Consider the following 14972-nt stretch of genomic DNA (forward strand, 5'->3'; position numbering starts at 1 on the left):
TTATAAACGTTAAGCAACTAGCAATATGGGTCTAATGCAGTGCTTAATTTGAGCTGGTGGTTTCCGGTGCTCTTAATTGTTAGCACTGGGATTTATGTCAATCTGCCACATGGTGGCGCTGCTTGTCTAAATTACAGACTAACTCAACAACAATTATTTATTGGTTCAATGTACAGTAAAATGACAAATGCCTGCCACCCAAGCCATTCTTACAGCATTGGGGCCTGGAATAGTCTGAATGGTCAAACTTGTTGGAGTGTAATGGTTAGTAGTTATGTTGGTACTGTCATCTGCAGTGCTGGCAGGGGCAATAGGTGTTGCAAACCACACCGCCCTGGCACTTATTGGTTTACAAATTAAGCATTGGAAATGCATCAAACTGGTGATGCACAACGCTGCCACTCACAAGGATTCACTTAACTCTCACCTGATCAATAATTCATGGAGCAGGATTCATTCTGTGAACCCTTTTTAACCCTTGCAAATGCAGAGATGGAGGTGTGCAAGGGACAGAAGAGATTTCTATCTGCGCATGGTTTTGCAGTGGGCTGGCAATTCCCGCCTTGACCCTTAAAGTTATATGGGCTGCAGTATGCAAAAGGGATTTTATGGGTGGTGAGTAGAAGGAACCTTTCTTACAGCCATCATTTCATTCAAAATGTAACAGACGAAGGATGCTGAGCTTAGTGAGATGTTATGGGAGGATGAGACAGGGCATTGCTAATGTAAAAGTCTACCTGTACCAAAGGAGATGTTACACACATTCATGGTACAATTTTCTTTAAACAAAGATAGCTTGCATTGTAAAATACCTTACAAAGTGCACACTAGTTAATTCATTTTTGGGTAGAACAACAATATACAGCTTTCATAAATTCTTAAGACTGATTTCATCTTTGTTACGAAATACAAAAACAACAGGATCATAGAACAGTCACATACATTATTCTACATTCAAGAAATGCAGCAAACGGTACATCATTCCCAAATGGCAAGTACTACACATTCGAATAATGTAAGATTATTTCTCCTTATTCGCCATACTACTTTCTTTTACCTAGTTTCAGCAATTCTTGAGGGTGGCCCTTAAAATAAGTTTTGATTGTTTCACATTTTATTGGTAAGGAACACCAACTCCTCTTTTTGAAGCATGTCCGCGAGGCCTTGGACCATATCATGATGGGCCAAGCACATATGTTTTTTTTTGTGTGTGAAACGTCTAAAGTTCAAACTCATAATTCAGAATTTCTACAAGTAAGTGCTATAAATGGGTAGGCAGTGAGAGCCCGCGCTCCTTTAATTTGAAAGGGAGAGTACCTGCACTTCTCAGCACTGCTGCAGTACGTTTAATGGGAGAGTACCTGCACTTTTTTCAGCACTGCTGCTATACATTTAATTGGAGAGTACCAGCACTTCTCAACACTGCTGCAATACATTTAATGGGAGAGCACGGGCACTTTAAACTCACAAAAAGTACATCGGGCTCAAAAAGAAGGGAAAACAAAGTGCACACATATGTGAACATATATGTATGTATGTGTGTATAGTAGTGTGTTGTGTAGCTGTCAGAAGAGAGCTTCTTAAAGGACGAGAACTCTCACTCACCCAAGGATGACATGCTTTATCACTGGATTCCCTCCTCATACCCAGCCTGCAAGGTTCTTGGCGTGGGCTACAACTCCCCAGAGGGTGAGCAGCTGAGGTGTTTTAAAAAATGAGCATTGTTGGAGGGTCAGTGAGGGGCAGAGTGCAATGAAGATAGTGAATAATACTTAAGAGGGCCAAATTAACTTTATTTGATTGTCCTCTGGGAAAGGGGACTCTGGGTTCTAATCAAATATACACCTGTTTGGTCAACATGTTTCAGCCTTTGGCTGACCTCAACTGTGGTTCAGGGGCATTCGTCAGGACCTAGACAATTAGTTACTCTACTCAAAAGAAAAACAATAATAATCCAAAATATACTGGCCACGAAAAGTTTGCCCAGTGGGGACAGCAAAGGCCCGTATGTACTCTGAGTCCACCGTCTTTCTACAGTGAGGAGGAGGAGAAAATCCACTCCCAAGCCACAAGGGTAACGCCTCTACCACAAAGCTGCTAAAGTCAGCATGGAAGCCTTTGGGCATCCGGGCGAGAGTCAGTCACTTTTCAGGTGCAAACAGACTCTAAATAGTGAGTGCCTGCACTTCTATAATTCCATTTAAAACAGTGTTCCAAATCAATGCATGAACTTCAGACAGAGCAAGCATGAAACAGCGAGAGGCAACCACTGCTCACTGTTTCCGACTTGTTCTATTTAATGTTTGTGCATTTATTCAGAGCAATTCCAAGTTATGTGTTTGAACTTTAGACAATTCACCTGTTTTGTTTTGAATGCTTGGACCATCATGATACTGCCCCAGGTAACCATTTTGGCACCTTTAAAGGAGTCCAATTCACAAAAAGATTGTTGTGCACTAAAATCCATTGGATAAATATCACTCCAGTTGGCAAATTATAAATGTCCCACTTGTGAAGGATATGACCTAATTTCCTGGAATGCTAAACTAGATCAACTATTGGCACAGGGTTCCATATTGATGCATTCTTGTCCAGAAAAGCTTTACTTTATCACTCTGCTGTCTGGTTTCCCAGCACAGACACAAAAGTAAGCTTCTGTAGGACACACATGGCTAGCTGCTTCACAGCCCCACCTTGAGCCTCCCACTTATGGCCGAAGAGAATGCATCTATCCAAGATGGCTGAGATGTCCACTCTACGGATAAGCTTACAAGATAGAAGGCCCCAACAATGTTATTTTGTGTTGTCCTGATTAATTACCAGCCTGCCTATAAAGTTACTTTTACAAATTGCCACCCATCGGTGTGATATCAATATCTGGTCAGAGTTGTACCTTTCTTTGATGATTAACTATGAATGGTGCCAGAAACTATCAAGCGTCACTGGAAGGTGCTGGTAACACCAATGAACACCATACCATCCGGATAACCGATTACCCAAATATTTACAAATCCTTTGGTGCCACGGTGCATGCTCACCTTAATATAAACCGTCTGATTATCTTTTTCCCTGTAAAGAGAGTGGTCCTATTAGTTTTCCTCTTTTCAAGCCTTTGGATTGAAATTGAAACACAAACTAAGAAAGTCAATACTTTTTGTGATCTAGATAGCTCACCGACCCTCCGGGGTGATACGTTCTCTCCTGAAATCCACAGGACTGGTGTGGCACCCATCGTCTTGCCCGCCTTATTTTTTTAAATATTTGGAAAATATGAATTTCACACTGGTGAAAGATTTCACGTGTGTAAATTTACAGTGCACAAAGAGAGTAGCTTTCGTTTCTTCATATACCATCTTAACGTTTGTGGTGGACAGTGCAAAGAACAAAATTAATTAAATTGACTTCTGTACCCAGTTTTGTGCTTAAACTCAGTTACAATTGTGAGTGCATTATCACTTAAAAAGGAGCTCCTGAAGTCTGCATTTATCGTTAGCATGGCAGCCGCCATCTTGTTTCAAGCCTGCTCCTGAAACCCATGATGCAATACAAATGGAGATATTTTGATGTGCTTTCTATATTGTAAACTGCTGCCTGGGTAGCATTATTCCCTCCTACCCATTGCTGATGTAAAGATGCTGTAGAAATTAATCACCTGTTAGAAGTATCCATTGACTTAACGCTACATCTCTGACATGTCCCACTCTTCCACAGCGCACTTCTTGGTACACTTGGAAATGTGTAACTTTCTCTGCACAACAAAAATAATTCACGTTGAACTGATAAATCAAAATTCAGAAATCTGAAAACGCAATGAAACAATAAACCATGTGCTCTCCCATTTGATTTTTTTTTTTGTCTGATCATCTTTCTTGAGTTCACCTAACTCGCGAACTTGCCTTAGTGATGGTAAATCATGGCACTGACTGAACTACACCAATGATGGTACCACTCAATGCGCTTAGACTACATCCCAGACACTGGAAGGAATTTACTGTTCGAATTCCATCAACATGTGAATGAGTTGAGACTCCGTCTCATAGGACACAATATTCCTCAAATCGTGGTCCAACATACTGAGATCCAATGCCCTTTAAGTGATGAGAATCGAACATTAAGCGAGTCTGATAACAACATTATTGGCTCCGGCAAAGGGTTAACCTGCTGAAGTATTGATAAAGATTCCTAAAAAAAACATCCTGGAACATGGAAACACATGTCAACTACAGTACTATACACAACTTCATTTTAAAATAAAAAAAACAGATATTAGCCGGCGTGAAAGCCTCAAACGGAACTCCGCGTTGACATGAGTGTCATTTACATTGTATGAAAAGCAAAGAAGTTGCGAGTCGTGTCCTCTGACGGGGCTTCAGCAAATTTCCGAGCTGGTGTTAAACCATGCGAGGACTGGATCCAACATCCAAACACCATAGAAGCCTTGATGTCCTCTTGTTCATTGTGTCTCGTTGCAAACCTTGACAAAGTAGACAGACACCAAAGAAGGGACATGCACGGCGGGGGGGAATATTCCTGCACAGGTGCGTGGCGATGGCAGTCGCGAGTCTCTGCACGTGGGTCAGCCGTACTCCTGGTACTAGGATCGGCAGCAGCTGGAGCCTTTGACTTCCTTCTTCACGTAGTCGTGGAGTTTAAATTTAGGCTCGTTGGGCAACTTCATTGAGCGATGCTTCAACTCCCTAGCAGAGGAGAGAAAATCAAGCAGTCACCAAAGTGGCACATTACATCTACTGAAATGTTGCTGTGTTTCAAACCCCTTAGAAGATTCCACAACTATCACTACAAAGGGGACAGTTCTGCATTTTACACATTTAGCCCTCATTTTTATTATTATTTGGAGCAGGAATGCTGCAAGGATTTTCTATGTCTCGTGGAGTGCTCCCCACACATGTTAAATAATTAAAAATCAACGGCCAGATTCATCAAGGTAAGGAATTGCGAGTCCTTAATAGCGAATTTTAAGGATTCGCTATTAAGGACTCGCAAAACGGAATTCATGTAGGAATCGCAATTGAATTTGAGATTCCCACTGATTCCTTATTTGCGATTAGCTAATTCCTAATCACAAATAAGGAATAACTCCCCATTCATTCCTATGGGCCTAAAGGCCCATAGGAATGAATGGGGAGTCATTCCTTATTTGCGATTAGCAATTAGCTAATCGCAAATAAGATTGCGATTTCAAGGGTGCCAGGGTGTCCAAAGGACACCCTGTAGCACCCCTGATATGCAAATTTACACAGGTGTTGCGCACACACATGTCCAAAGGACATGTGTGTGTGTAACATGCAATTGAGAAAAATGCACTAAAGTGCTTTTTTCTATTTTTTTCGCTATTTACCACGAAGTTAGACTTCGTGGTAAATAGCGACCAAAAATTGCGAATTCGCAATGTAAAAATGGTTAATGAATTGCATTTAAGGAATCTCAAATAGAGGTTCCTTAAATGCAATTCCTCGCAAATGTGCGAATTCTTTATTAGCAAATTTTGCATTTGGGATGATGAATCCCAAATGCAAAATTTGCACTCGCAAAGGGCCAGATTCTCAGAATCTGGCCCTTTGCGAGCGCAATTGAGCTTGATGAATCTGGCTGTAAGTTTTTGAGGACTTCTGAAGTAATTTTGGATGTTATAGGTTGTTTAAAGCACTTGAAAATGTTGTCCAGGTGCTCCAACATGAAGACCATCAATGCTAACTTGCAAAATTAAGGAACCAGACTATGCCAAGTTTTAAGATTCCTCCTCCACACAATAAGAGAAGGAATTGATTATAAATCAGCTGGGAGAGCATCATCGGCAGGTAGCACCCTAAGATCACACCTCACTTTATGGAAGCACCAGCTCTGATTTTGAAGGGAAGTGAATGGAAGAAAAAAGTTACTTACCTGTAATAATTCTTTTAGAACATGGGTGCATATTATCAAGGGCCGGTGTTAAAATTATCGCAGTTTTAGCGGCAAGAAAGTGCCGCTAAAGCGACGATAATGGGCTTGATAATATGCCCTTGAGAATTCCAATAGAAGCCCATGTTCTGGTGTTAACATGAGCTTCTATTGGAATTCTCTACGGCATATTATCAAGCCGATTATCACCGTTATTTGCGCAATTTCCTGCCGCTAAAACAGCGATAATTTTAACACCGGTCCTTGATAATATGCCCCATGCAATTTTAAGATGCACATGCTGTGCTTATTCTGCCATGTAGTGGGTAGGCTCAGTAAAGAAGCTAATTTATCAAATGGACAACAGGCATATCTTGAAATTGGTATGTGGCCCAAAGTCCACACATTGCACAATATATCATAGTCCAAAAGTATCCTATTGGCTAGCATGCAACACACTTGGGGCCCGATTCACAGAACTAACTTAAGACAAAATCCTAAACTTACTACTTTTGGTATTCACAGAAGTTAGGATTTTGTCTTAAGTTTGTCTTAAGACAGACTTAAGACAGACTTAAGACAAAATCCTAACTTCTGTGAATACCAAAAGTAGTACGTTTAGGATTTTGTCTTAAGTTAGTTCTGTGAATCGGCCCCTTGAATGCATTTTTTAATCTATTCAGCAATACCTGCCACTGTGATGGCATTTTCAGTATTCTGCTGCTCACTAAGCAATGAAAAGGTGGTCAGTCTTTCCGATGACTCTTGATCTGTCTAGGTAGAAATTGACTATTCCTCTGGCATCTTGTGCGGGCAACAACCTTTCTGTGAGTTATGGTGAATTTAGAAGGAATTTTTCCTTCTGAATTGTTTGATTGACATGAACAATTGAAGCAACCCAAGGAAATGAAATAGGATATGTTCTAAGAACTGGTCTATCCTCCTGTGACTGACAAAAAGGTCCTTACTTTGTAAGGATCAGAAATGTGCTACTTCTTCTGAGTGATATACTTGGTACTAAAAAAAGACAACTATGGTTGAAAATTCTGTTATTGATTGTTTTGCAGATGTAAAGCTCTCAGCCGCCAGTGTGGTAAGGGTCACTACATATCAATACTATTAAATTCTAATTGCATCCTTTAAAAGCAGCTGAATGGCATACCGTCTTATGAAATATACGAGTGCTTGGGGAAGACCAAGGCACTATATGACATTGAGGGACAGATGGGCTGGCTTTAAGTGTTGAAAGGGAGGGAGGGATGCTGCGGGAACATGGAGAAGGAAGGAGTTAGAAGGAATTATGGGGAGATGGGAAGAAAAGGCAGATTCTACAGTCAATGGAAACAATAGACTGAGATATAATTGTTTCCTGGACATGCAGGAACAAGATTAGTGGGCATTGGCAAGAATTTAGGTCCCAGTAAAAAGGTTCCTCTCCAGAGGCATCAGAGTTCATTCCATATTTTAATTTGTAATTTTATCAATATGTCTGCATGACATCGGATAATGAGCACGCGACGTCCACACAGACAAGAAACTCCGCAATGGAAATAAATATAAAAGCAATATCGAAAGTAACTTAATGTAATATCTTTAAATTAACTTGTGAATCGATACAAAAGAGTTGCTATTCGCCTACTTTAGGCAGTGTTGTAGAAGGTGGTACTCTACCACCTTCAATCTTTAAGTCCTTCTAAGAGTTTCCAAAGAATGTAAATCGTAAGCAAGAGGTCACCTCTCCTTCCCCCAGGTGTGTGTCAATGCAGCTAATTGTACCTTACCTCTTGTGTTTCATAAGTCCATATTTTGTGGTTTTCTGAATAATAACTTCTAGTTGTGGGTTTTTATGACACCGAAAGTGCATCCATCCATTTTTTTGTTTTGTTTTGTTTTTTAAATGCAAACTACAAATGGTGTCCAATATTCAGAGCTCCTGGAGGCCAAAGTACTTGATATGTTCATATGGTCACTCTGCCCCTAGTTTTCAAGGCTTTTACTCAGATTTGTGTACTCTAACAATGTCTCATTCGTATGTTGTTGACTTCCGGATCTTTTAATGGCAATGTTTGTGGGAAATGTTTTTTTCTGTAAAGCAAGAGAAGTATTTTATATTTGGAATCCAAAATTACAGTTTCTGGAGTCTGTCCAGACTTCCACATGAGAGTATTTTGCCCCCTAGTTGTAGTAGTGAAAGGATGTTGTGCTTCTGGAAACTTTATCCATCTCAAAATGTTCCTCTCTGCTTTTTCAAAGTTTGGACAACAACACACTCAAAGCTTGGAGAAGGTCTGGGCATATTACCTACATTGGCAACAAACAAGTGGGTACAATGATTAAGCCATGTATGCTGGAGGTCCCTGTTTTCTCTTTATCTTCATCTTTGTGTTAGGGGAGACTACTGTGGAACAGCAATATCTTTGCGTGGACAGGTTCAACCTCTCCTACTGGAGAGATGAGAGATGTACCAGCAAGAAAGTGATGGTGGGATGAGGACAAAACAAAACAAAAAACGCATTATCAATCTTGATGCTGTGTATTGTCATGTCCATTAGATTTTTTACGACAAGCCTTGTGAAAACTCAATCAGTGGTTACTGAGTCTGACACCCTGGGAAAAGCCCTGCAAACAAACTTCGGCAGCCATTCTTCAATGACATCAGATGCTGGCTCCCACTTTCGAACACTGTCAAAGTCTCTCACCCGGCCATAGCCCTGCAAACAAACTTCTGCAGCCATTCTTCTATGACATCAGTTGCTGGCTCCCACTTTCGAACACTGCCAAAGTCTCTCACCCGGCCATTTCTGGAAGTCCTCCAGCATACATAAACACTACTTTTCTCCCTGCCCATCACTACCAGCATGCTTAGATTTTCTGACACAGTCCTCTACTTTAGAGTAAACTGTCAGATTAGGACAGGGCAGTGCCATTTGAAATTCTGACTTGTTCAAGACCTCATGAGGACTGAAGGCATCTGACTTCACAGTGCCTGGAGACGTTTCGGCATATAGTGTTGTATATAAATGTACTACTGCAGCAGGCTTTATTTCATGAATGGAATAGGTTAGTTTGCTAAAAACAAAAAAACAAAAAAATAAGCCCAGTTCTACACAGAGAGCATGAGTAGAGCATGCTTCCCGTGGAAGTATTTAATTTTATCTGTGGTCTGAGGGATATTTATTTATGTTTATTATTGATAGGCTGGCCGGTTTCGGCCAGAAACCACCTCACTGCATTACTCATACACCAGAATATATGCCATTGTAGGTCACAGATCCGCCTGGAGGAGATGGGTTCATTGGTGTGTGGAGAAACACCTGGATCCCGTGGGCGCCAGCTTTACTGAGGTAGTTAATTTCCTGGCGGACCTTTTTCAAACAAGGTTTGGCTTATTGCACCATTAATTCCTTCAGGTCGGCCATTTCAGCTAGTCATTCTTTGGTGGATGGTGCCCCAGTTGGGGAACACCCATGGGTTTGTAAGCTTTTGACGGTTATTAGACTTTCTCTGCCCCCAGAGCCTCGTTATGCGGGTCTTTGGGATGTTAACTTAGTTTTTCGTTTACTGACTTCTTGGCAAGATAACAAATTTCTGTCCAGGAAGGAGATCTCGGCTAAGTTAGCTATGCTCCTTTGTCTTATTTCCTGCAAAAGAGCGTCAGATGTCAGAGCGCTTGACATTACTGCTCAGATTTTTACCCCGGAGGGGGTTACATTTAACATTTCCAGGAGAACTAAATCGAGTACAAGGTCAGTAATTTATCCTGCTTTCCCTGATTCTCCAAACTTGTGTGTAGTCGGATGCTTGAAATCCTACGAGGATATGGCATTGGAGGTTCGACCTCCTGGTGAAAGGCAGCTTTTGATTGCCATTAAAAAAACGTTCAAGGCGGTATCCTCTCCAACCATTGCTTGGTGGGTCATGTGGATTATGTCGGAATCCGGCATTGACTTCAGGGAATATGGTGCACATTCTACTAGGGGGGATATGGCTTCCAAGGCTGTCCAGGTAGGTGGCAGGCTGGAAGACATTATGAACGCGGCTGATTGGTCTCCGGAATCCACTTTTAAAAAGTTTTATTTCAAACCAATTCACGAAGCCGCAGCGTTGGTGGTAAGTGAGCTTTGAACATGCATAATCCTCGCCTCCGCTTCCTGACATAGAATGAGAAATTTCCTAGTTAGCACGAAGGAAAGTTTCAATTCCATTAAGGATGCAGAGGTGAGGATTATCCCCCTCCCAGGCAATCTTCTTTGCCTCCCACCCTGACGATCTGTCTGGCTTGGGCATTCTGATATATATTTCTACGTATCAGGGAAGTACTATTGGTCTTATGATTGTTTGCTTTCAGTTCTTGGTACAATGACGATTTGCATTATTATTCTTGTTCTCTTTATGTATAACTTGAATTCCTAATCATTTTCATATGTACTTCATTCGTGTTTGCATTCTTGATTACATAGTTTTTCTGCCTGATAGTCCTTTTCTCTCTCTTTATTCATGTGTTTTTGCTGGACATGGATATTATAGTGTTTTCTGTTCTCATAGGAACTGATCCCAAAGCGCAATAGAAGGCGGATGGCTTAACTTACTGCAGCAACGAAAGAGGAAGAACTACGAGGGACCATTGCTTATATGGACTGGCTTTATGGACTGTGATTGGTTACTTGGTACCCATGGTTACCGACTGGGTTCATGGGATATATAGTTCAAGGAGTGTGGTTTTTTTTGTTCCACTTTGAACTTACTGTTTAATAAATGAAGAAAGATTATGCATAATCCTCGCCTCCGCATCCTTAATAGAGATTAAACTTTCCTTCGCGCTAACTAGGAAATTTCTCATTTGGCCTCGTGTTCTTTTTGAGGAAAATAAAGTATCTAAAATAATACTCTAAATAGCCACACGATGGCAGTATTAAGCCAAATTCCATTAAGTTGGCCTCTTACCGTATACCATGGACTATTTAAGTGTAATTCAGGTGCGACATCTTTACTAGACGAATATAAAATCGTCTTCCTAGGTTTTACAATTGACAGTAAAAGCTATCATTACTTAAAGATTTTATTTTGAGGGTCAGACATCCTACGAGAACCTCTCATAAAATGAAAGGATTTAATATAGAGAAATACTGCACAGTAGTTAGGTGACTTCACACTTTTTACGCGCCAGCAATTTACAGATGTTGGAACAGAGAGCGTGTCCCAGTTTACAATTCTTAAAGCGTGTGAACTATATTGGGATAGATATGTCCCTGATTATTGAACTTGGTTTGCGAGTTATATATTTCTCTTAGAAATAGATGTCTCATATAAATCATATAAAATAGTGGTGGCACAGTGTCTGCTCTAAGCCATTCGTGAACTAAGGGCCAGATATACAAAGCATTTTTCACAGAATCGGGCCCTTTACGACCAGAAAAATGCTCTGGTCGCCTAGCCTAGCCTGCCTGAGCCACGCCACGCCACGCCCTCGCCAGACCAAAGCAGTCGAGCGGAAGCCAAGCAGGAGCAGGAGAGTCACGGAGAGCGTCGGAGCATCGGAGCCAAGGAGAGAGTACGGAGGCAGTGCCCGCACTCACAGCAGTACAACCGCCGCTGGACGACCGCTCACATTTCACCAGCGGTAAGCGGCAAGCGCCTTGATTGCGGGAAAGCAGGAAAAAACGCACCGCTAGAAACTCCGTCCCCCGCCTGGGTGCACTACGGAGCCCGCGGGGGGGAGGAGACGCGAGCCGGTGAGCCGCCAAGAGTCAAGGCAAGAGTCACGGAAGAGGGACTCTAGTGAAGCGGCAGACTTAATTTAGTGCACACTTCAGCGCTAACTCCTAGACAGCGCTAGCACTCCATAGTACCCCTCTGACCAAAGCTGACCCGGACATTTAGCTGGGGCTGGAGTAGTAACCAGCAGAGCCAGCGGAGCCAGCAGGGAAACAGGGAAACAGGGAAATAGGAGTCCACAATTCTGTAAGGGTGGAATCCTAAAGGCAGTAAGGCAGCAGGGAAGAATAAAGTAACTAAAAATATAGGTTCAAAGAAGCCGGGAGCTACTGTGAAGCAGGAGGTCCATTAAAAAAACGACAGAAAGGGCAAGAGTGGCAAGAATAGCGGAAGGAGAGCAGGCGGAAGGCAACTAGGCAGAACAGAGGTAAGTGATTAACGTGAAATAGAGAAATTTAATAATCAAGTGTAACACCTTCATTTACACAACAGCTCTTGTACCCAGCAATGGTCCCCAAAAGAGGGACGAACTTACGTACAGGGGACGAACAAGGGAGGAGTAAAATAACGGAGGGCTCAAAATCTCTGGAAGAGAGCCAAGAAAGTCAAGCATCATCCCCGGACAATAGTAAGGGTAAAAGAAAGAAAAGAAAAGTTAAAAAAGTAGCGAAGAATGCACAGAAGGCAAAAAGAGGTGGCAATCAAACGAATAACAAACAGAAAGAGAACACGGGAGTGACAAAGTCCATAAAGGAGTTCGTGGGGAAACACTATAAATCATTGAACCCAGCGATTACATCAGAAATAGATGAAGAAATAGTGGAAATTGTCGGGGAAATTGATGGAAACCCCGGCAAACCGGACGAAAGTCGAAGACAGCTAGAAAAGGGAGGAAACCACGAAGAGGCGAGCTCGGACAGCAAAGAGGAGGGGGAGAACCACATTACTATAAATCTAACTCTTCAAAGCTTAAATGACCAAATCTCGGCGCCTCGACTATCATCATCTCCCAAACTGTTCTCTCAGCTGTCACTAAGAAATGAAGACCCTAGGGGAAATGAAGAGCAGAACCAGAGCGCTATCTGGGGAGGCGCGCCAGATCAATTCCAGCAGCTCTACCAATTGCAAAAATCATCAATGCATCATGAGAGCAAAAGGTCTGGTAACCCAGTAAATCCCGCCAGAAACACAATACAGGATTCAGCGATCTCGGAAACGCCTACATCTTCGCTGATAGAGGTAATCTTGTTACTCCAGAAGGCATTACAAGGAATCCTGGAAGTGAGTCTCTCAAATAATGGTTTGATGAAAGCTCAAAAACAACACCTAAAGAAAATAGAAGAAGAACTAGGAGAAATAAAGAGCAAAATGCCATTTAAGGAAATGTCTATGAATTTAACCCCGTCAAGGGAGAAAAGTGACATGGTAATAATAGAAGAAGAAAGTAGTGTATCCCTGGGAAGGGACCCCCAACCCGCAAAACAATCAGCAAAGGAGGCAGATGAGTCTGCAGACAACGTATATATATCAAGAAGACCTATGTTGATAAAAAGGCGCGGGGGGTATGTCACACGTGGGACCACGACCAGGTCTGGAAAAAACAGGAAATTGAACCAAGTAGGGAAGAAAAAAGGGAAGGAAACAGTGTCGGGAGTGATACAGTCAGGCCTGAATGCATCAGCACCAACTTTTACAACAATTAGACCCACGCAAGTAGAGTCAAAAGACCCAAAGTCCCCTAGGACCCAGAGGGTACAAAGGAAATCGCTGAGATGCAAGGAGGCAATTGAGACCATCCCTTCCTTCCGTACGACGAAACAGAAAGTAAGCCATAGGGATGAACAAGTTATAGTTCAAAGGACAGTAAGACCCCAGGTACATGAAGATCCCAATGAGAGAAGGAACGGACGGCAAACGGGGAGACCAATCGACTCTCAACAGGCGCTGGTAACAAACACGTATCTATCGGAGAGGGATAAGAACAATTGGTTATTTCTGGACCCAATACCTCCCGGGAGGAAAGAGAAGCCGACAGGAAATCCAGGTCACCTAAATAGGGCACGGATTCTGTCCGCATTTCAAAAATGCGACAGCTTGAGAGGGATTGGTACTAAAGATCTACAGCAGGTTGGTTTTGTAGAAAACAGGTATGGAAAGGAGATAACAAAAATTACCCTCCACTCAGGCCTAGTAAAAAGGGCAATCCTGAAAGCCTCAAGTGAGATAACTCAACAGGGAATAAGGATTATCCCAGAGAGGGAAATAAAAACCTCCAATGATAAAAACTTCCTAAATCACCATGCCGGGCTCCAGAAGAGGCAAGTAATCCTCAGTAGAGAAACGGAGAAGGATCTAAGCCGCCTGAATGTCGTAATAAATAACACAAGGAACGACTCCTCATGGGGCAATTGGTCGATCCATAGTAATCCAATGGAAGAAGGCAACCCAAGTAATCTTTTGGATATGGAGGAAGAAGGCGATTTGAGTGACGTCGAATAGGATGGAATGGGATCGCAAGATCTAGGTCTCTTAACCTGGAATATAAATGGGATAGGCAATGAGCAAAAACGTGAGTATATAAAGGAAGTCATAAATAAAGTGGACATTGCCTGCCTGCAAGAGACCTGGTTATGCGACAACACCCCTACATTTGACGGATACGCTCAGATACAGCAGTCAGCCATAAAGAAAAACCATGGACGGCCCTCGGGGGGGCTGCTGACATTGATATCAACAAAAGCGATGAGGGACTTTAAATTGTTGAATACAAAATGCAAATGGGCACAAGCTTGCAGAATTGAACTCATGAAGGTGGATCAGAAATATAAAATGTTGATTTTAATGAATGTATACATGCAGTGGGATAACGGGGAGGAATATGAAAGGGAAATGAAGTACTTCAAAGAGGATGTAGATAGTTTTTTAGAAAAATATCCCGCAGAGTCAATAATGATAATGGGGGATTTTAACCATAAACTAAATCCAAAAAAAGCAGACCATTGGAATAGGGAACAGTTAGAGGTTTATGGAATAAACCCGGCTAAGTTCCCAGATGGGGAAATTTCGAAACAAGATCTCGACCTTGTTCACACCCTGGGAGGGAGAGGCTTTCATTGCGTAAATGGGAGAACGGAGACAGACTCCCCAGCAGGAAAGACATTCATCCCAGGGCAACAGAAATGCCCAATAGATTATATATTCCTGCAGGCCTGGAATTTCACCCAGATCAGGGAGTTTAGGTTAGAACAAAAAGCTGTGAGTGATCATAAACTCCTGTATATATCAATGATAGGGGGAAGTGAACTACAGAGAGAAAGGGTAATCACCCAGGAGGTTGAATACCCCAAACGGGTGAC

At 42.1% G+C, this 14972-nt stretch overlaps 1 protein-coding gene across 1 annotated transcript in view; it reads right to left on the minus strand.

Moving 5' to 3' along the window:
* Positions 1-763: 763 nt before the first annotated feature.
* RAB26 (RAB26, member RAS oncogene family) overlaps positions 764-14972 on the minus strand; it is a 904454-nt gene continuing 890245 nt past the window's right edge. Inside the window, exon 9 of the mRNA XM_078664850.1 lies at positions 764-4697. Coding sequence (XP_078520976.1) covers positions 4595-4697 — 103 coding nt within the window. The 3' untranslated portion in view covers positions 764-4594. The remainder of the gene's footprint in view (positions 4698-14972) is intronic.

The sequence above is a fragment of the Lissotriton helveticus genome, chromosome 10 (assembly GCF_964261635.1).
Source record: "Lissotriton helveticus chromosome 10, aLisHel1.1, whole genome shotgun sequence".
In the NCBI taxonomy this organism is placed as follows: domain Eukaryota; kingdom Metazoa; phylum Chordata; class Amphibia; order Caudata; family Salamandridae; genus Lissotriton; species Lissotriton helveticus.